Raw genomic sequence first — 24,422 nt, 5'->3', positions numbered from 1 at the left:
GGCAAATTACTTCATCTCCAGGAAATTCAGTTTCCTGGAGATATCCCTAAATCCTCTTGTCTCCCATCAAAGTCAGTGCAGTCCTAAAGAACAATGTTTCTCACACACTCAGATACAAAGGTAGATTTGGGTTATTTATAAAAATGGTTCTGATTAGGGTGACCACATTTTATTTCTATCAGGGACACACTATGCGCATGAGATTACAGACATATATATATATATATATATATATATATATATATATATATATATATATGTGTGTGTGTTGGACGTGTACTTTTCTCACTCATTCACACAATGCATTCACACATTTATTCATTCTATCACTCATTCTCACTCTTTATTTCAATATTCTTACCACCTCATTTATCACTATCTACCCCCCTCTCCCCCTTTTCGATATCTACCCCCTCTCCCTCCCTTCTCATTATCTACCCCTTCTCATTATCTCCCCCTCTCCCCCCTTCTCACTATCTATCCCTCTCTTCTCACTATCTACCCCCTTTCCCGCAAAAAACATCATGAGCTACTGCTTGGCTCCCCTCTCTCCTTAGCGTCAGAAAAAAAAGGCCGGCATTTCAATTTCGGGGCAATGCATTGTTTTTACCATTTCTCCTTTAAGTGTTGGTGGGGTACTCAGGTTTTTATAACTCAGCTAATCTTATTTATTTTTCTCTAGTCTGATTGGTTGTATTTTAAATATTTGTCTCCTTGAGAGTTCATAATCTATGATTAAGCCCAGAGGGCGAAACGCGTAAGATGAGGACTCTTTTCTTTGTATTTATGGCTCGTGTGGATAGATCTCTACCATTACGTTCTGTTGTGCACTGCAAACTATCTGCTCATGCAGGCATTTTTTCTGCTATGGTGATAAGACTACCTTTTAAACTCTTAACCAGAATCAGAAAAATGTGTTCTGATTCAGAACCATTAGAGATATTTTCCAGTTTATCAGAAAGCCTAGGATGGAGACTAGATCCGCAATCTGGATTGTACAAGTCCTTATGGTCTAAAAAATGGTGTGATATAATTAAGAAGTTTTTATAAAAAAAAATACATTGCAGCTGCATAGAAACTGTAGATAAGGTTAATGTTGGGGAAACAATAGAATTGCCAAGTATTCATCCTTAGGATATTTTTGTTTCGTAGGCAATGCTTCCCTTCCATTTCAAAATAAAGAATGTGAATGATGCAAACACTATTATAGAGAATAAACAGATATTAACCCCCTAATGACAAGACATTTTTGCAGTGTTGGCGTTTAGCTGTTATTTTCTTCTTTCTCATTTAGTGCACGCACACACATTGCATTTTTTGTTTACAGGTTATAGTGCAATAAGTACAATTAGCATAATTCTATTTTAAAGACATGTTTTTGAAATCTGGTCATCCTGGGCCCATGTCCTATTTGTGACATATTTGAAGTGAGCCGAAGAAAATGTACCCCCGTCAGACCATATCTTTTTAGAAACTGTATTTCATACACTAATTCTGCCACCAGCCTTGTGGTATTTTTATTTTGTGTTGTTTTTTTTCACACACATTGTACTGAGGTATATATTTACAGCTGCTGCTATGTGTCTCTTCCAAACAACAACTCATTTGTGTTTAGCAAAATCTTCTGAGTACAGTGATACTACTCATGCATGGGTTTGTAGGGTTGTTTAGGGGGTAATAGGCCACATTGGGTACATACGTATTTATGCTTTTCAACTTGGAATTTTGACATCTGGTAATTCTGCATCCATGTTCCTATTTAGGTCATCTTTGAAGTTAGCCAGATCAATTTACCCTGATTAAACCATATATTTTTGGAGACTAGACACCCCAGGGTATTTCAAATGCAGTGGTTGCGCTTCAACAATAAAAAATAGAAAAAAGAAAAGCAGCACAATGGGGTAGTATGTTTGTACTCCAGATATAAAAATAGATAAAAATGTGGTACTCACAATTTTTTGGAGCTATCAAAATGCACGTATGGGTGATACAATCCTCGTCTAAGGATGAAGTAGCAGCAATGGTGTGGTACTCAGGTGTTGGTTTTTCCTACAGGCATAGGTGGTATGATCCCCACCAAGTATATTGGAACAGCAGGTGTCCTTCTTGATAAAAAAAAAAGAAAATGGTCCAAGAGGCATTGTAAAATGGTTATTTAATTACTTTACAGAATAAAAAGTCTAAAATAGCGCACCACGCATTTCACCTTTACAAAGGCTTTTTCAAATCCTAGTATTTTAACTGTTTCCATACACTAATTCTACCACCATTCTTTGTGAAAATTTGTAGTAGTAATTTCTTTGTGTGTGTTTCCCCCCAACACACCTTGTATTTTAAGTGTGACTTTACACCTCCTTGTGTATGTCACTTCCAAACAACACCCCGATATGTATACAGCAACATCTCCTGAGTACAGTGATACCACCCATGTGTGGGGTTGTTGAGTTGTTTAGGGACTAAAAGGCCATTTGAGTGGTGTGCATTTTTTAAATAGAAATTTTTACATGTTGCAAAGTCTGCCCCCATGTCCTATTTGGGAGATCGTTGAAGCCAACCAATTGAATTTACCCCATGAAATCATATATTTTTGAAAAATACACACCCCAGGGTATTTCAAATGCTGGTATTTTAACTCTTTCAATGCACACACTTTACTACTAGCCATTGTCAAAGTTTGCAGTAGTATTTTTTGTGCTTTTTTTCAACACGCATTCTACTTTAGGTATTCATTTACTGCTCATGGTATATGTTACTGTCAAACAACACCCCAATATGTGTTTAGCATTATCTCCTGAGTACAGTGCATGGGTTTATTGGGTTATTTTGGAGGTAAAAGGCCACATTTGAGAGGTGTGATTTTTTTTCATTTTTGACATCTGGTCAGTCTGTTCCCATGTCCTGTTTTTGGGACGTCTTTGAACCCAGCCAATTCGATTTACCACATCAAATCATTTTTAAGACTAGATACCATAGTCACTTAAAATGCCAGTATTTTAACTTTTTTTGAAGATATATTGCTAATTTTAAGACTTGCTCAAAAAACTTATATATAGATTTTTTTTGTACATTTTGTTGGAACTGGATGGTTCCCCTGGTGACATCAGTGGGGAATTATTTGTACATGTTACGAAATTAATTTATTTTTTAAGCTGGGCTCCATTGACTTGTATAGTTAAATGCAGTACCTGGACAGACCCTCTGTGAACTTGTTAGATATTTAGTTGGTGCCGCCATCTTGTGAATGGCAGCAATGTCATGACTGATGGCGCTTGTGGTTGCTCTTTGGAGCAATCACAGGGCGATTTGGAGTGGTGGGTTCTGCTGCTGAATGCCTCGATATTGCATTCCGCTTCTGCGGATGCTGCAAAGCTGCTGAATGTGGAAAATGCTGCTTGCAGCTGTTTTAAAGCAGCCTATATGGGTATGTATATGCTTTGTCATGAAGGGGTTAATGGGTGGCACCAAATAAAGATGGAACAATAAATAGAAAATATAAATACAAATAAATTAAAATGAATTAAAAATAAAGACTGGGGAAACATTTTTCAATAAGTTGTAATAATGAATAAAGGAAGAAAAGCAGCGTCACTGATAGTACCTAGAGCCTATGGTCTGTTTTCCCATTATAAGTTTCTGTTTATTATCTTGCCATTAGGGGAGCATAAGCTGAGCTTCATGCATTTAGAAAAAAATCAGTTATTCTAACGTTTAGGAATCTGAAGACTATTGCTTTTGAAATTGAAAATATTTTTTTACTTTTAACAAATGCTTACTGGGCATTTTAAGTCTTTTGGCATACTTGTGGTTTCTTAAAAAACAGGCAATGGTTCAATTGGTATTCCATTGGATGCTTGAAAGGTCTATTCCAATGAAACATTCTTGACTGCAAAATCCCTTTAATTGGATATCCCACTGACTGCTCTGTCTTCTTTACACCTTTGCTTTGCCGTGCCAAAAAGGTAAATTTTATGTAATTTTGGAAAAATGTCTCATGAAAGATATTGAATGGAACATGGGAGGTTGTTTCATTTGAATTATATTTAGTCTTTTTTATCACTCGCAGTCTTAATTTAACAACTGCAAACTTGAGTTTAGACAAATCATTAAATCACTAATCACTGAACAATGATGTATTGCGGAACTGCAGTGTCTATTATTCAGTAAGCATCCGCTGGTTAAATAGACATTAGATTGGTTCCTGTAGGGTTTTAAAAAAACAAAGCATTGAATATGAGTTTAGTGTATTTTGATGAAATTGTAATTTATGTAAGTTTTATGAAATTTAGGAAATAGTATATAGTGAACTCAAAAATATGTGACATAATGCTTTGTCAGGATTCATGAATCAGGAGTCATGAATCTGTGCTCTAGAACCTACAGCATCTGTCTTGAAACCAGTATGTACCCTCACTTCACCAGCTGGAAACTCTCAGAGTTTTTAACCAAATCACACAGTATCAGTGTGGATGAACAGGTTGTCAGTGTCATAGACTCTGCAGCTAAGTCCTTTATATTTTACTTTAATTACATCTAAGTATTGTTTAGCAGGGGGTAGCTGCAAATGCAGGCTCCATGCAAGGTAAGTGAACAAGTGTCTGTTAGAGCCAAAAGGTAGCAGCACTCCCCCTGAGTATTGGTATAACACAGTTGAAATCCTTGCTGGAACACAGGTGCCAGCTAAAAATATATGTTTTCCTTATATATGTTATGCAATGTTTTCATTAGATCTATTATAAGGACCATTAGCCATCATTATCGAATCACTACAAAAAAAATATTTGTGACAAAATATTAAAGGGTTAATATTTAAAAATTCTTACGTCATTTTTTTACGTAAAAGTTCACATTTATCTGCCACCAAAGTCATGACTCTACCTTGATGAATTAAAGCAATTGTTTTTCTAGTTCTAGAGTCATAGTGAATACAAAATCTAAATAAAAGTCAGAATACAGAGTTGAAATTCACATTACAGCAATCTAAGCTGTTATTGATTGTTCCAAGAAATAAAAAACCCACTGCTAAAATTTACCAATTCTTAATCTGTCAAGCTGTGATTAGTGTAGGACCTTTAAGTGCCTCGCCACTGATTGCTTCTGTTTAATTAACTTTCTCTGATATTGATCACTTATGGAGATATTACCTGGAAAAAAGCATAGTTCACATAGATTGAGCAGTGCATTTTTTCTGCGTTGTGTATTTAGAGTCACCCCCCATATTGCTTTATTATATGTATCATCTATTTTAAAAATATTCACTTTACTCTCGTCTTTTGGAACCAATAAAATATATAATATTTATTTTAAATGTTTTGGGACTTTCCACTATAAAGCAAAATTTTAAAACTTTTGCAGAAATGAAAAAGAAAACATCCTATACATCACCTGACGGAAAATGGAAAGAATCTTGGCAAAGCATTAAGAGGGTTTATAGCTTTATTGGTCTGAAGATTGCTAAATTTGTATTGTACAAGCCATCTTCACATCATCTTTTGTTAATTTAAAATTAAATCTAGAAACAAACTCTCCATATATAAAATATTACTTTCCAACATTTTATCTGCATGAGATTATGCTGATGTCAGTTTTTTCCGTTTGCCTGTGCTTTTGCAAGCATTTCCTTTTAGTGTAATAAGTATATTGATCCTTTTGCTTTGGTCCTGTGCCATAGAAAAATTAGACTATAAGAAAATACTAAAGGAAACTATATAAGTTATCACATACATTACTATTGATTTTTTTTTGCCATGGGAACTGTACTTGAAACCTTTACTCTGCAATCTTGTCTTGCACTTTTTTGGCATACCTTTTTTAATCCTTCTTTTCACATTTTTTAAACTTCCAGCCACTGTTCTTTTACTCATACCCCACTGGGAAAAAAGATATACCTCCCCTGTAGAAGTGCAGTACCTCTTTGGTACAAAAATCCCTCTGTCCCACTCTTCACTGCCTATGGAAGCAACTGCCTAAGGAATTAGTAAAAGCACTTTGCTTCAGAAGCTTCATGAAGTAGGTTTGTATTGCTGAGCAGCAGTAACCGAGCTGTAGATCACCATGCACAGTGACAAGCGTTGGTCGGAGTGGTGTAAAACACTCTCAAGCAATGGAAATGTGTTCTCTGGAGTGATGAATTATGCTTTAATATCTGGAAGTCTGATGATAGAATCTGGGTTTGACAGATGCCAGGAGAATGCTACCTCCTGGGATGTATAATAATTGATAGACTTGTTCATTCGTCTTCAGGCAAACATGAAAGCGAACACGAAGAGTGCTTTTGAGTCCCCGGTGTGTAGTCAGGGCAGCGTGTAGACATCTACGCAATTCGCGTAGACAACTTCCGTTGCAGCTGGAAGGAGGTGCGGTTAGCAGCGGGGGTTGCAGAGGCCTGCGCAATGGACGCAGACAACCCCCGGCTGCAGCGGAAGTTGTCTACGCGAATCGCGTAGATGTCTACACACTGCCCTGACTACACATCGGGGAATCAGAAGCACCAGTAAATTTGGGGGGGCAGGTGTTAAATGGAGGGCATAAGGCATTTTTGTATGCAGAATGCACTATGAAATGCCTTTTAACCCCCTTAATGCCACTCTGCCTCCAAATATGCCTTTTAACCCTCTATACGCCACTCTGCCTCCTGAAACGCCTTATACCTCCTTATATATGCCTTTTAACCCCTTAAATGCCAGAGTGGCATATAGGGGTATAAGGCATTTCTGGAGGCACAGTGGTATTTAGAGGGTTAAAAGGCATATCATGGGGCACAGTGGCATATAGGGGGTATAAGGCATTTCTGGGGCAGAGTGGCAAGCCTGGGGGCAGATGTGCATAACTGGGGGGACAGGCTGGAAAATAAAAGGAAATAAAAACAAAATATTTTTCTCAATCAAAGCTTTTATTTTAAAAAAAATAGTTTACATGAATTAACATTTACTGGTAAAACTTTTTTCCTATAGGGTCGTCTTATATTCAGGCTTTTTTCTTTTTTTCCTTAATTAATATTCCGATTTGGGGGGGTCATCTTATAATCAGGGTCATCTTGTAATCGAGCAAATACAGTAATATATGTCCTAAGGCCTTCCTGTATCTATATGGGCTTCATTTTCATTCCACCTTGGTCATTGGTCATAATCCCCTGCATTCCCGCTAACATCAGTTTGGATATTGCAGAGAAAGGAAGACAACTAGAGGGCACAATGAAGCATTTGTTTGTTTGCATGACATTTTAAGACTGTTCCTGCAGAGACTTTCTACTAGGAGGTTTATGGAACTTTTGATTTATTTTGACTCTCCACCATATCTTTGTAATATGTTTATCCGTGTTGACATTGCTGTTGCTGTGTATGGATTTGTGTAAAGGGGCATGAATATTTTAAACTCTGAAATGCCAGCCCAGTTAGAGGCAGCTTAATCCCAATCTCTGACAGTTTGTTGTCACCCCAGAGCATAGCACAATTACATGCACTTCTGAAAATGTCAATATATTCAAAAAGCCTCTATTTATTATGTAACCTGGATCAAGGAAAACAGATCTGCAATGTTTTAAAAGATGCTCAACTGCGTATGGTAAAATTATAAATCTGTAAATAGTTTGAGTAACATTTCAAAGCATCAAACTGGATTTAATATATTTTGTAATGCAAATGTAATTTCCGATAAAATGTCCGCTGCCTCCTGTTTAATGGGTATTAAGGGGTTGAAGGGTTGAAAAAACCAGGATAGTGAATTTCTGATATATTAAAGGGAGACACCAGCTGAAATCAGTGAAATCAATGAAAGCATTCCAAAATTGCCACCTTTTTTCCAAATGCAGTTTCAGGCTCTGCGGATCTTTGTTATTGATCCACATGCTTAGAGTTATTTCTGTATTCTGCCATGAAACAGATTGGATATTTTCTTATGTGGCTTAACGGCCACGTTAGGGGGGGAATTTGGTACATGTCTATTTACAATTGCTGATAACCTTAATTCCACATTTTCAGACGGAAGTTGTGAAGAAGTTCCAACACTTCTTCACTGTGCAGCAAAATACGGACTCAAAGAGGTCACACTTCTATTAATGCAATGCCAAGGAGCCGATCTAATTTCCAGAATAACCAATAAGTACGGAGATGATCCAGCTGCAATAGCTGAGAAACACGGTCACACACATATTCAGAAAATTATCCAGCAATTTTCAGTAAGTTTTTCACATTATTAAATGTTTTAAATGTCTTAAGCGCTGCATTTGTTACTATGACAAAACAAAGTCCCAAATAAATCAAGTATGAAGGTGCTTCAGATTCCAGGGCCTGAGATAAGCCTTCTGATGTAAACCTGCATGCTCGCAACAGTTGAGGAAAACAGTTAGCCTTTGTAGGGCAGACCTACCAGTATGGCTGCTTTAGAATAGCCTTGAGATGCAGGATGATAGTAGTTAGGTTGTGATTCCCCATAAAGGGAGTCAGGATATGTCTTCCAAAGGGTTATTGGGGTTTTCATTGATTTTTATACACACACACAACAGCATAAGCTAACTCATTAACAAGTAAAGAGGTACACAGACTTGTCCTATGTTGTAACAGTTACATTATAGGATTATCGTAGATATGGTCCAATATTAGGGCAGAAAAGTACGATTCAACCAGGAAACATACCGTATTGGCTCGGATATAGGCCGCCCCCGTATATAAGCCGCACCCTAAAAGTTTGGTGCTTTTTTAAAGAAAAAGTTTTTTTCTTTAAAAAAGCACCAAAAAAAACATGCTGCCACTCTGTCCCTCCCCCGAGATATGCTGCCACTGTCCCCCCCGAGATATGCTGCCACTGTCCTCCTCCCCCCCGAGATATGCTGCCACTGTCCTCCCTCCCCGAGATATGCTACCACTGTCCTCCCTCCCCGAGATACGCTACCACTGTCCTCCCTCCCCGAGATACGCTGCCACTGTCCTCCCTCCCCGAGATACGCTGCCACTGTCCTCCCTCCCCGAGATACGCTACCACTGTCCTCCCTCCCCGAGATATGCTGCCACTGTCCTCCTCCCCCCCGAGATATGCTGCCACTGTCCTCCTCCCCCCCGAGATATGCTGCCACTGTCCTCCCTCCCCGAGATATGCTACCACTGTCCTCCCTCCCCGAGATACGCTACCACTGTCCCCCCCCCCCCCGAGATACGCTGCCACTGTCCTCCCTCCCCGAGATACGCTGCCACTGTCCTCCCTCCCCGAGATACGCTACCACTGTCCTCCCTCCCCGAGATATGCTGCCACTGTCCTCCTCTGCCCCCAGCCCCCCCCGGCTTACCGGAGCAGACTCCCGGGTGTCTTGCGGGGCCGGCGGGGGACATCTACGCAATACAACTTCCGGTGCCGGCACTGGATGTGCCGGCACCGGAAGTTGTATACGCGTATTGCGTAGATGTAGGGGGGGGGGCAGAGGTAAAGCGCATCGTGCGGACGGTCCTCCCGTGCCGGCACCCCCCTCGTGGGAAGTGCTGGCAAGGGAGGCTGTCTGAGCGTATCGGGGAGTAGGATGCAGGTCCCCTGCACCACTGCGGGGGATCTGTATCCTAACCCTGCTGCCTGCCCGGTGCCCGGGACTGCATGTCCTGGGCGTCGGGCGCTAGACCCCGAATATAGGCCGCACTCCCACTTTAAAGACTTAAAGTGGGGGAAAAAATGTGCGGCCTATATTTGAGCCAATACGGTATTTAGCCCATTTTAGATGTCATTGAGGAGGTATGTATTACCAATGTATTAGCAAGTGTCTATAGTTCTTACTGACTAACACAATACTCCAAAACAAGAAGATAGAAGTGATAAAACACTATCCAGGTGATAATATGTTATGTAATATATGTTCCCCAAAATGTTTTTTTTGGATTATCCTTTCATTTCAAATTCTCAAGAAACAAACTGCATAAACAGAATTTGTGTGTTTTCTTTTTTTGTTAATTGATTCAATGGTTATGTAGAAAGCAAAGGAAAAAACATAAATGATCAATATTTTGAGTGCAAATCTGTCTGGTGTGTCATATTCACACTTAATATTTATAAGATTTTCTTCCTCTGCGCTTGGTAATAAAACATAACAATGTGATATATAAAGCATAAAGAATTGTTGTAACTGACAAAAGGAAATATTGCTTTCGTGTGAAACATAAATAAAAATAATTATGTTCTACGCCTTGTTACATATTAAATTCCTGCAACATTTCTTTGCCTGGAGGAAAACGTGAAAAATGAGCAAGCTTTGTGTAAGACACAATGTGGAAAAATTATTAATATTTTTTCAAAGTTCCCAAACAAAAACTTTCTATTAAATGATGAATTCTGACGACCTATATTTTGAGTGATATATTTTAGTTTTTCAATTTGTGTGAATGAAACATATTTTCTCAATTAATGTCAATTAATACAGTTTAGGAATATATTTTTCCTTATTGAACTATATGAAATCTTTGACTTTTCTACTTCTTATGGGGTAGGGTCTGGAGTGTTATGCCTAAGGGCATTTGGAATGTACAGTGGCCCCTGGTCAAGCACAGATGGAAAGGTTTTAAATGAAGGTTTGTATTATGAGCCGTGAGTTTCTTTAAGCTACAGAAAGTTTTATGAAAAAATGCACGACATTCATTGAGAAAATTTGTATTTAGCCAAGACAGTAGTTAAATCAAGGACGGAGGTGGTACTACCATATAAAGAAATAAGGCAGCTGCTTAGGGCCCCCAATGATTTAAGGCACCCCCAAATGATGTGCATAGGGTAACATATAAATATTATATCTGTATAGTATATCACTTTTTAAAACAAGCTTGTCATCATGAGTACTTTGTTTTGTTTAGTTTATGTATACTTTTTATTTTTATGACTTGCGTTACAAACTGGGTGTCCACAAATCTTAACACCTAGTGCCAGCCCAAGGAAATTGGTCTGATAGAGGTATACCCATACTATTGTTTCTTGTTCATCCCCGACCTATTTTATGATATAATTGTTAAGGACATTGATGACATCATTAATGACAGTACATGTAACATACAACATCATATCATACTTGTTGCATAAGTATGCTGTTGTTAATAATGTATTTTTAATATCTTCTTTTTCACTTTTTCAAATGAAACTGATATAGGTGATCCATTGTGTCCAGTAATAAAAATGCAGTTATTCTATATATGTCCATGTTCCTCTTAATAATTTCATTTTAACAATCATGTGTCATAATAGTAAAATGATAACATTTATTGCTTTCATATCATATTAAGGATGGGTAATTTGTCTGACACAAGCTACATCTGATGGCTTGAGTTTACTGTAACAAATGATCAGACATCTTATAAATCCAGACCTCCCGGATATAATAACTATTTTTATGAAATCACATAAATGCAAATGACAGTGTGAATTCATAGAACCATCATTTAAATAGTCATCCTGATTGACTATAGCAATAACAAGAAATACTCATTATATATACATATATAGCGATATAGATATATATGTAAAATACACCTTGGTAGACGATAATCATATCATAAGGATTTATAAATAGAAATAGTATGCAGGGGATAGCAGGCAAAGGAAACCCTTATCTACCTCCCAGTGACTAATACATGCACTAACAAATGCACATACACTCTGTAACACACTCACACATACTCAGTTGCTCACTATAACACACACTCACACTACCAGACATTCACTTTAACATAGTAACTTTTATACACAAACACATTCACACTAACATGCATTCACACCCACTCTATCATCACACCACACAACGCCCACACATCTCATCCATGTTTAATGATTGGAATTATTTTAATTTCGAATAATATTGTCTTATTATAAATTTGTTATAAATTTGTTTATTTTTGTATTTTGGCTGACTGTGCCTTGCTCTCCTCAACTTGGAGCCTCAACCAGTTTACCACTTGAATGAAACATTTTGAGGCTATTTCCCCTTTATTAATGCATGCACCTTCAAATAGTGTGCTTCAACCCTATTACTTATATACCCTCTAAAATCACTCACCCATATTTGAAAATTACAGTTTCTATCAGATGTAGCATAGTGACGCCCAAACAGAAGTGACGGAAGCTGCCTGAGGTTAATAGAAAAAAAAAAGGGGTCACCGGGTTACCGTGGTAACCCAGCATACAGCCCAGCTACATATAGAACAAAGCTACATATTCAATGAATTAGATTTGTAAACAAGAATAAGGTATATCTGAATCCCACAAGGGATAATCTTTTGAAACATTCATAAATTAAATTCTGTTGCAATTAATCTGCTTTAATGGTTCCTTGCGTATATATATATATATATATATATATATATATATATACCCAATTTTTAAAATACATTAAGGGAGCAGCATAGATAAGAAAATATGGCATAAAAAACAAAACTCACTTACTGATAGGGACCCAGCGTCACTCATTTTTTTAATTCAATCCATTAGGGGTCACCGCTTCAAACACGTAGGTCTATTTAGCCTCTTTTTGTAATAGCACTCTCTCCCTATCCCCTCCTCTTGACAACTGGGGAACATGTTACATGATACATTGTGGCCGACCTCACGAAAATGTTTACCAACAGATGTGCCACCTTTTTTCCTAATCCTTAAAGGATTTATTTGTGTTTTTTTACGTAAAAGGGGTACTTAAAAAATTATACCACCAATAATAAAACCTCTAATCTGGAATGGTTTACCTGTCCTAGGATGAATAACGTATTCACCTCCAATTATACCAGTACAATGATTAAACGACTGACAGGGTGAACTCCCATTAAGAGTGGATAAAAAGCTTTGTTTGTGACTAACCTTAGGCTCTGCCTTGACCAAAAAAATCTTTTATATTCATTGAACTTTTATAAGCTACTACCTGTATGTCCTTAAAAGTGCAAAATTTGGATCAGGTTGCAAAATGTGCCAATTTTGAAGTACAATTTTACATATTCTTTGGAAAAACGGTATGATCTCCCTCGTTCTTGAGGGATTTTAAACCAGTAAGCTCTCACGGTTACGATCTATAACACAATCTGTAGCTTTTTTTCCAGTGTTATAATACTAAAACCCTTTTGTTTCAAACATATTGGCGTGTGAAAACTCCTAGCATGTAGTAGCCTATTTGCATACATTGGTTTTATATACACATCAGTATGTATGCTATTATTCTCTTTACATCTGATAAGTAAACCTTCTGCTTATTGTATTCCTCTGTATTGCATGACAATTATTTAGAAATTCCTGAAACTAGTACCTGCGCTGTCTTCCCAAATAACAAAACTAGTGTCTATATAGCCATCATTTAATGTGATGTTTAAAATGGTTATTATTCAAAACAAATTTCCCCTCAAAATCAAACATGAAAAGGTCTGCATAGGTGGGAGCCATATTTGCCCCATATCTGTTCATCAAATAATTGTTTGGCATGCATGTGTATAGTATATATTGTCAATGTATATTGCATAGTACAGTCAAGGAAAAAATGATTTGATCCCCTGCTGATTTTGTACGTTTGCTCACTGACAAAGAGATGATCAGTCTATCATTTTAATGGTTTATTTAACCCCTTAAGGACCGGGCTCATTTTTCGTTTTGTACCCTGTGGGACCGAGGCTGTTTTGACACTTTTGTGGTGCTTGTGTTCAGCTGTCATTTTCTCCTCACCCATTTAGTGAACCCACATAAGTTATATATTGTTATTTTGATCGTATCATCTTATTTACTATAAAAAAAAATGGTGAAAAATTGAAAAAAACACATTTTATGACTTTTATTTGAAAAATCTTTTACTCACCTAAAAAAGCAAGTAAAAAAACTAGCTAAATAGATTCTACTACTTGTCCTGAGTTTAGAAATACCCAATGTTTTTATGTTTTTTTGCTGTTTTTTGTAAGTTATAGGGCAATAAGTACAAGCAGCGTTTTATGATTTCCAAATCTTTTTTAACAAATCTGGTCAGTCTGCCTCCATCTCCTCTTTGGAACATCTTTGAAGCCGGTTAACTCAATTTAACCCATTCAAACCATATATTTTTGAAAACTAGACACCCCAGGGTATTCCAAATGCTGTTATTTTAACCCTTTCCATGCACCAATTATACAACTACACTTTGTCAAACTTTGTAATAGTAATTGTTTTTATTTTTTTTCCACACAAATTGTAATTTAGTTATAGATATACAGGTTCTGGTATATGTCACTATCAAACAACACCCCAATATGTGTTCAGCAACATCTCCTGAGTACAGCGATACCCCACATGCATGGGTTTGTCAGATTGTTTGGCTGGTAAAAGGCTACTTTTGGGGCATGCGTAATTCAGGTGGTCATTTGGTCATTGTGCCTCCATCTCCTCTTTGGAATCTCTTTGAAGCCGGTTAACTCAATTTAACCCATTCAAACCATATATTTTTGAAAACTAGACACCCCAGGGTATTCCAAATGCTGTTATTTTAACCCTTTCCATGCACCAATTATAGAACTACACTTTGTCAAACTTTGTAATAGTAATTTTTTTTATTTTTTTTTCACACAAATTGTATTTTAGTTATAGATATACAGGTCCTGGTATATGCCACTGTCAAACAACCCCCCAATATGTGTTCAGGAACATCTCCTGAGTGCAGTGATACCCGACATGCATGGGTTTGTCGGGTTGTTTGAGATTTAAAATGCCACATTTGGGAAGTGCGCTTTTTTCTCCATTTTGATCAGTCTGTACCTATGCCCTATCTTTGAGCTAGGCCACTCCAATTTACCCCATCAGCCATTTTTTTTATATATTAGACACCCCTTGGGTATTTGAAGTGCTTTTATTTTAACTCTTTGTTGAGATTTTTGAGAAATTTTAGCACTTGCTCAAAATAATAAACTTTATTTTTTAATTTAATTTTATTTTTTTAATACTTTTTTTATATTTTTTTTACACATTTTGCTGGTACTGGATGGTTCATCTAGTGACATCACTGCATAATTATTTTTAAATGTTAGCACATTTTTTTAAATTTTTTTTTTCCATTTATTATTTTTTTTTGAATATTTTACTAATCACATAGTGATTAGAAAGCTGGGCTCCATTGACTTGCATGGTTGAATGCAGTACCTGTATTCAACCAGCAAGTGGAGCCAGTTCTCTAGAGGGTCTGGAGACCGTCTAGCGAACTCTTTCTTCTTTATTGTTTTATTTCCCGGGCCGCCGCCATCTTGCGGATGGCGAAGATCACCGGCAGCTGCGGCTGTGACCGCACTCCGGAGCGGTCACAGCCCACCCAGAGGTAAGTGTTTGGTGTCGCTGGATGCCTCCTGATCGAGGCATTCCAGTGACACCATTTAAGTTTAAAACGGGCGTCCGCCGCCATACAATGTATGGCGGCTGTTGACGCCCCGGGGAGGGGCCAGACATGGCCCCCGATGCCGATCTCGGCCTTGCTGAAAGCCTCGACATCGAGGCATTGCAGCAAGGCCGTTTAAGCGAAGAAAGTGATCCTTGATCACTTTCTAAGCTTATTTAATTTTTTGACGGTTCAGGACCGTCAAAGGTCATTTAGTGACCTTCTTGTTATGACGGTCCTGAACCGGCAAAGGTCGCGAAGGGGTTAAACAGTGAGAGGCAGAATAACAAAAAAATCCAGAATAACACATTTCGAATAAGTTATAAATTAATTTGCATTTTACTCAGTGAATTAAGTATTTTATTCCTTTGCAAAACATGAAAGGGTAAAAGTGCTAGAAAAATAAAACAATTAGGCGGTAAAATAAGTCTTTGAATCTTGGTTTGAATAGTCTTTCTATTGTAAAAGGTTTTGTAAATGTACAGCCGCAGACCACTTGCCAAGGATCCCTCTTCTTGGCTGGATAGTAGATCAGTAGTCACAGGGGGGTAGTGGTTGCGCTTCACACACAGAGTAGTAATAAAAAAGAAAGAAAAGCATAATGGTGTAGTATGTCTTATCAAGCAGATGAAATAAAAAGCCAAATGATGGTACTCACAATTTATGGGGGCTTAATGATTAGCCCCAAAGTATGTGGTTGGGAGATATGATCCTCGCCCTAGACATATTCTTGCGTCTTACTCTTACGGTTCTTTTGATGATTTTTGGTAAGCAATGTTGGAATTGCTCACTCCTTTGCGCTTAGGTGGCATGATCCCCCACCAAGTTTTTTCACATCCTGAGGAAGCCTGCTGGTAGGCGAAATGCATTGTGTGCTATTTTTTATTGTCTTTTACTAGGTTTTATTACCAGCTTGAATAAATATTTAAAAAAAAAAAAAAAAAAAGTTATTCTTGCTCCGGGACCTGTTTTTACTCTTTTATATATTTTTTATCCGGAAAAACCATCTACTACCATTATATCCTTGGTGGGGATCCTACCACTTAAGCGCAAAGGAGTGAGCAATTCCAACATTGCTTACCAAAAAATCATCAAAAGAACCGTAAGAGTAAGACGCAAGAATATCCCTAGGCGAGGATCATATCGCCCAAGCGCATACTTTGGGGCTAATCATTAAGCCCCCATAAATTGTGAGTACCATCATTTGGCTTTTCATTTCATCTGCTTGATAAGACATACTACATCATTGTGCTTTTCTTTTTTTATACCTACTATGCGTGTGAAGCACAACCACTACCCCCCTGTGATGACTTAATACTTGGTTGCAAAACCCTTGTTGGCAATCGAAGAGGTCACAAGTTTTTTTCTGTTTTGTATCGCCTATCCTTTCTTTCTAGTCTCTTCCATGTTCTCCTCCTCTCCTTTCTTTCCCTTTCTTCTTCTCATTTCTTTCTGTTGTTTCTTGCCTCTCCTCAATTCTCCTCTTTGGAATCTCTGAAAACACCTTCCAAATGCAACCTCTCAAAGAAACGGCCCAGAAAAAGGTGGAAACCCTACATGTGTCTCTAGCATAGCTAGTTTGGCTCACTAAACTGGCTCCACTATATGGATTGGTGGGGTTTGCAACAATGTATTTTTACCCATTGCTAAGTCTATACAAGCTGAAAACCTCTGTCCAATAAAGGACAATTTAAGCCAAATTTGTAAAAATTGACATTTATGTATTCAGTTCTTTTTTTTCCCATTAAGCAAATGTCATAGAGCACCTTGTTCAACAGACAATGAGTTTAATGAGCTTACTGGCATTACTTAAAAATCTGATACACGAAGTTTTAACTCTTTGAAGTAAGGGATGTACTCAATTCAGTGCAGACCAATGATTGTGTGTAGCTGGGGCCCCCAATCATTATTTTTTCCTGTTCCCATAAACCCTTAGTCATCTACAGTATCTCTTTATACATACACACACACAAACCTTATGAGTTTATATTAATCCTGTTGTTTTTCTTTAGTTTCTCTATTTATCTGTGTTACAATGCTGTTATCAACATGTTTCAAAGGCACCAACCTAAACAGAAATGATGTACAATCAGAGAAACAACATGCAAGTGAAACACAATGAAAGCTATATTTCCCCTTGAATTATCTGTACAGAATTTAGCGAGGAGATATCACAGGCATAATAAATTAAGGTATTTGCTGATCAGCACCTCACCTTATAACTGAAAGCCATTCAGGCTACCTATAGAGAGAATAGCAAGGGGCTTTTAAATAAATTAATAGACCAAACATATGTGCAAGCAAAGATGTATTTGTGCATCGCATTTTATTCATGACATAAGGTCAATGGATACTCTCATGAATTTGCAAAATCCAGCTGGTCTAGTGGAAATCAATAGGCTGCCTCATTTTCGTTCAGATTGATGATGTTAATCTATATCGGTACGTACAACACACTGAACACATCAGCCACCCATCCTTTAGGGGATCTCCTTAGCTCTAGGAATCTATACTCACTCCATCTCCCTTACAACTGGAAAATGGTACATTAGTTTACCGAGGAATAAAAATCACCCTTGATTATGTTTATTCATTTTGTGCCCTTAAACTACACAGCACAGGAGTCAACCTTATTACGAAGGAGGAGAAATGCTAGAACAAGAAGTAACAATTCCAAATTATAGTGTCAGCGGCATAGCTGTAATGTAAGGACGTTTTACTTTACAAAGAGGGTGGTAGAAAAGTGGAATGGCCTCCCAGCAGAAGTGTTAGAGGTTAATACATTGAGAACATTTAAAGTTGAATAGGATAGGCATACGGCTATCCTGAATCTACAGGGAGGCAGAGAGCTGATTAAGGATTGAGTCTTTACATCAGGAAACATTGGCAGACTAAATGGACTATAGTTCGTATCTGCCATCAAATTCTATGTTTCTATATGTTTTTAGTTCTATGTTTGGAGCAAATGCTTACAAAAATGAATTTAGTAAATGTAAGGTGTGGAAAAATAAAAACTTCCACCTAATTAACTACAGTATGAAGGGTCAACTTGGTAGTTCTCTGCTAAAAGAGGTTAGGTTCTACCTTTTCCAATACTAGGATTTATATGCAGTCTTAACGTGAGCATCATAAGGAATGTCTGCTAAATACAAAAATTATTTCATACCCTGAAAAATGAAAAATTTTACTTTACATTGCTTTTTTTTTATTTCATAATTCAGCGATACCACAAAGGGACACTTTCTCTCTGCCCGAGAGAATTATACAGACTGAAAACTCTAGAATATAGCTTTATGTACCAATGCCGTCAGTTAGGGAATACTGTTAAGAGAAAACCTCTTTTTGTGCCACCAGAAGGAGGCATGGACCAAAGACACATGGGAGTTACAAATACATTTAAGAACCCTGAGAGGAATATACAGTATCTCACAAAAGTGAGTACACCCCTCACATTTTTATAAATATTTTATTATATCTTTTCATGTGACAACACTGAATGCCAGCATGACTGTGACATACGGAAGCAGAGCATGATCCCCTCCCTTTGGAGACTGGGCCTCGGGGCAGTATTCCAACATGATAACGACCCCAAACACACCTCCAAGACGACCGCTGCCTTGCTAAAGAAGCTGAAGGTAAAGGTGATGGACTGGTCAAGCACTTCTCCAGACCTAAACCCTATTGAGCATCTGTGGGGCATCCTCAAGTGGAAGCGCAAGGTCTCTAACATCCACCAGCTCCGTGATGTCGTCATGGAGAAGTGGAAGTGGAAAATAATGGTGGCCACACAAAATATTGACACTTTGTGCCCAATTTGGACATTTCCACTTAGGGGTGTACTCACTTTTGTTGCCAAGGTTTAGACATTAACGACTGTGTGTTGAGTTATTTGAGGGGACAGCTAATTTACACTTTTATACAGGCTGTACGCTCAATACTTTACATTGTAGCAGAGTGTCATTTCTTCAGTGTTGTCACATGAAAAGATATAATAAAATATTTACAAAAATGTGAGGGGTGTACTCACTTTTGTGAGATACTGTATATTATACAGTATTGTGCAACAGTTTTAGGCACGTGTAAAAAAATGCTGTGAAGTAAAAATGCTTTCTAAATAGACATGTTGATAGTTTCTTTTTTATCATTTAACAAAGTGCAAAGTGAGTGAACAAAACAGTATCAATTCTTCTAGGTACACTTGCACACAATTTTTTAAGGAGCTTGGCAGGTCGGTTGTTCCAAACATCTTGGAGAACTAGTAGACAAGGCCCCTGGACCGGATGGTATACACCCAAAGGTACTGAAGGAGCTAAGCCTAAATCTGGCCCAAAAATTATTACTAATCTTTAGTGATTCTTTCAGCTCAGGCATAGTTCCATTAGATTGGCGCAAGGCAGATGTTGTGCCCATATTTAATAAGGGATCCAAATCTCAACCGAGAAATTACAGGCCAGTAAGCTTAACATCGGTAGTGGGGAAATTATTTGAAGGGTTGCTAAAGGTATAAATTCAAGATCATATCTTGATCCATAATCCAATTAGTAGAAGTCAACATGGATTTTTGAAAGATCGGTCTTGTCAAACCAACCTATTAGCATTCTATGAAGAAGTTAGTAAAAATATAGGCCTGGGTATGACTGTAGATGTGATTTATCTGGACTTTGCTAAGGCATTTGATACGGTTCCACATAAAAGGCTACTCTACAAATTAACAGAAATAGGCTTAGGGACAAATGTCTGTATGTGGATCGGAAATTGGCTAAAAGAATGCAGAGGGTTGTTGTGAATGGATGTTTCTCAGCCTGTGCGCAGGTATTAAGTGGAGTGCCTCAGGGGTCTGTCCTCGGTCCTCTTCTTTTTAATTTATTTATAAATGATCTCCCAAGCTGCATTGAGAGCCATGTCACAGTTTTTGCTGATGACACAAAATTAGGCCGGGTAATTCAGATAAATCCTGATGTTTCTTCTTTGCAGGAAGATTTAGACAGAGTTGGGGACTGGGCGTGCAAGTGGCAGATGAGGTTCAATATAAAGAAAAACAAAGTTATGCATTATGGTAAAAATAATAAAAATGCAACCTATTCTTTAAATGGAATATCCTTGGGGGAAACTACAAATGAGAAGGATTTAGGAATAACGGTTGACAACTGACTTGACAACAGTGCGCAATGTAGAATGGGTTGCACTGGAGAGCTCAGTCAACCTAAACATGACACTGTCTTAGGATGCCACCATTGCGACAAGCCAGTTGGTAAAATTTCCAAAGCAGTAGACTATACACGCTCACAGGGTGGAGCTCCTGAGCGCTGAAGCATGTAACATGTACAAATCGACTGTCCTGTGTAGTATCTCAAAGTCTGATGGATGAGCCTGGGTTTGGCAAATGCTAGGAGAAAGTTTAGTAGAGGAAGGGTAAAGGTCTGGGGCTATTTTAGGCTTACCTCCCTTAGTTGCAGTGAAGGTTAACGTCAATACTACAGCATACAAAGCCATTATAGACAGGTGTATGCTTCCAGCTTTGTGGCACCAGTTTGTGAAAAGCCCTTTCCTGTTGCAGCATGACTGTGACTTTGCGCACAAAGCAAGGCCCATGAAGATATGGCTTGACGAGTTTGTTGTGGTGGAACTTCCGGAGATCCCTGGCATTAACCTCATTGAATACCTTTGGAATGAGTTGGAGTGCTGATTGCAAGCCAGACCTTCTCATCAGACACACCCCAAAATCTTGTGGAAAGATTTCATAAGAGTGGAGGCTGTTATAGCTGCAAAGTGGGGGGCAACTTCATATTAGTGTCTATATGTTTGGAATGGGATTTCCAACAAGCTCATATAGGTGTGATCGTCAGGTGTCCACATACTTTTGGTCATGAAGTGTATGTGGAGACCAGTACAGGATTTTTAGGTCTGGGTAAGGATGAATATGCAGGCTCCCATTCCCCCCTCAAACGTGGTATCTCCAGACCTGTGAGAAGCAGACAACTGGGATATGACATCATATCATCCTCTTTTTCTGATTTTCTATGTGTGTGTGCCTGTGTGTGTATATATATATATATATATATATATATATATATATTAATTGTGTCAATCCTAAACTTAGATTTAGCTAGTATTATTATGATTTGTGCCATTTTAAACAACAATAGCTGATGGAAAATAAAACTGAGAATGAATGAATACACTCATGGAGCAAAAACAAGTTTCAGGATAATACAATGCTCTTTATCAGCAAACCTTGAGACCTTTAAATAATTGCATGCACCTGAACAAAATGTTGATTTAATGTTAATATATGGCTTTAATACATCGCTCAGCTTTTTGAATGACTTTTGTAGTTACTATAGTAACTTTTCTAGTAATTATGTATATTTGTTAGCTACTGATTTCAACAGAAATTTACCACTTATGAAAAAAATGTAATTTTCTGAGCTTCACCTCTTGGCTTAGATAGAATTCTGATTGATTCACTTACTATATGTTGCCTTACAACATCAATTAAATGGATAGTCACTGTTCTGCTATTTTACCAATGATTATTATGATTGCATATCTCCTGTTCTACAGATGCTTTGTGAATGTGGAATGTATTGTTGGATGTGGAATGTATTTTTACATGCACTTCAGCAAATAACAAAAGAACAAAGCAGCCCTCATCAAGATCTTTTTATTGTCAGCTGGCGACTCTAAAAGTTAACTCTTTTGTTGGACTTAATAAGGTTTGCTTAGTAGTCAAAGAACTCTGTGCTTCCATTCTTAAACTTTTCAGAGGACTGTGAAAATAAGATGCAGAGATGCCATTTAAGATGCTATCAAATCTGCAAATACAAAAACATTTACAAAAATCTATCAATAATCCATTCCCATTATTTATACACCATAGAATAGTAAAGATGTGTAAATATGTACATGTTACTGAAAAAAATAAATAAATACGATAAACATATAAAGAAAGGGTTAATACTTAAAGAACTGCTGTTTATAAAAACAGAGACCAATTTATCTCCCTATTAAGGCCTGCCTAATTCTGAAATCCAAAAGGATTCACGGCGTAATAAAGCCCTCACCCTATCCATGCCTATAGGTTAGACAGGAAACATCTCTAAACCATAAAATATCAAGGATGCCGGAGATGCATGGCCTGCCAGATGGTAATGGACAGCCATGGCATTGTGTTTCTCTCTGTCAATCATTTTAATGGCATTACGAATAGCAGATTTATGCTCAGATATACGTTCCTTGAAAGGTCTTTGGGTAGATCCTACATACATTTTGGAACATGGACAAAAAAGAACATATACCACAAAAGCAGTGGCACAGTTAATGAAAGAGTTAATATAACCCTTTTCACCTGTGTAGGGTGGTTGATTAAACCATTTGGTATTATTCGTGTTGTTACACTGGGCACAACTGCCACATTTGTAATTACCGTTAATAGGCTGATTTAGCCACATACCCTTTTGGTTAATGGGTTTTAAATCACTGTGAATTAAAAGATTTCTAAGATTCTTTTATAGGCAAGGCTGGGGTGATGAGCAATATCTTTCAATTTGGACTCTTGTTTAAGAATATGCCAATGGCGAAAAGGAATATTCCGAAGTTGGCCTGATAATGGTGAAAAGGCTGTTGTATATCTGCAAATAGGGTGTTTAGGTACTTTCTTAGAAGTTTTGCTACTCTGTGTCTCTGGACTGGATCTGCAATAAAGCTTTATTAAGGATATCTTCAGGATAACCTGTACCTTTAAATCTAAATAGTAGGGATTGAGTTTCTGTTTCTTAATAGAGGGGTCTGTACATAGATTTCTCACCCTCTGAATTTGGCTCTTAGGAATATTAGCCAAGAGAAAAGGGGGGTGGCAGGAGTTAAAGTGCAAAAGCGAATTAACTGCCAATGGCTTGCGAAACAATTTTGTGGCTAAAGAAGTGCCAGATCTACAAATGACCATATCTAAAAATTCAGCCTCCATAGAATGATAGTGGAGGGTGAATTTTAAACCTTCAAAATTCTCATTGATGTATTGATGGAATAATAGGAGCTGGTCCTGGGGGACACTCCAGAAAAAATATCACATCATCAATGAATCTATGCCACCCAGAAATCCACTGAAAAAACGGATTACTGGGGACATAGATCACCGACTCCTCATAATGGTCTTACATTCAGACTTTTTCTTTTTTTCCTAAATTAATATTCAGATTTTGGGGGGTCGTCTTGTAATCAGTAATGAGTACTGAAGTACCATTTTTTATGGAAATACAGTATCATAAAAGAAGAAGACTACAATACAAAAACATTGGTTTACTGACCAAAATGAATAAGAAGATGCAAGATAATTTTTCTTTCTTTTTTTTTAAAGAAAGATGGAAGCAGTGTAACATGGAAAAATGGCAAAAATGAAATGTTTAGTAGTGAATATTGTTACTAAGCAACAGATTAATTATATGTGTTTCCAAGCACAGTCAGGAAGGAATTAGACAGGGCTAATGTTGATGCAAATATGAAAACAGTTTTATGATGACAAACAAAAAATCTTACAACCTTTTAAAGGGAGGTAACATTATATTGATAACGTATTGGCATAGTTACATAGTTATATAGGCTGAAAAAAGACATGCGTCCATCAAGTTCAGCCTTTCCTATATCTGTTAATTTGTTGCTGTTGATCCAAAAGAAGGCAAAAACCCCAGTTTGGCTCTTTCCAATTTTGCACTAACAAGGGAAAAAATTCCTTCTTGACCCCAAAATGGCAGTCAGATTTCTCCTTGGATCAATAAGCTGTTTCCTCATAATTAAAGATTATATCCCCAAATATTATGTGTTCCAAGTATCCATCCAGTTGCTGTTTAAACGTCTGTACAGACTCTGATAAAACTACCTCTGCAGGCAGAGAATTCCACATCCTTATTGTCCTTACTGTAAAAAACCCTTTCCTCTGCTTTAGACTAAATCTCCTTTCTTCCAGTCTGAACACATGTCCACGTGTCCTATGCATAGTCCTGTTTATGAACAGATTTCCACACAATGGTTTGTATTGGCCCTGAATATATTTATATAATGTTATTATATCCCCTCTGAGGCGACGTTTTTCTAAACTAAGCAGATT

The 24,422-nt window shown here is 37.5% G+C and overlaps 1 protein-coding gene across 1 annotated transcript in view; it reads left to right on the top strand.

Annotated features, from left to right (window-relative positions):
• LOC128486915 (B-cell scaffold protein with ankyrin repeats-like) overlaps positions 1-24,422 on the top strand; it is a 112,218-nt gene that overhangs the window by 49,896 nt on the left and 37,900 nt on the right. Inside the window, exon 7 of the mRNA XM_053461566.1 lies at positions 7,977-8,173. Within this exon, the coding sequence (XP_053317541.1) occupies positions 7,977-8,173 (197 nt within the window). The remainder of the gene's footprint in view (positions 1-7,976; positions 8,174-24,422) is intronic.

This window comes from Spea bombifrons, chromosome 1 (genome assembly GCF_027358695.1).
Source record: "Spea bombifrons isolate aSpeBom1 chromosome 1, aSpeBom1.2.pri, whole genome shotgun sequence".
NCBI classification, from domain to species: domain Eukaryota; kingdom Metazoa; phylum Chordata; class Amphibia; order Anura; family Pelobatidae; genus Spea; species Spea bombifrons.
The sequence above is the reverse complement of the archived record's forward strand: the minus strand, read 5'-3'. Positions and strand labels throughout refer to the sequence as shown.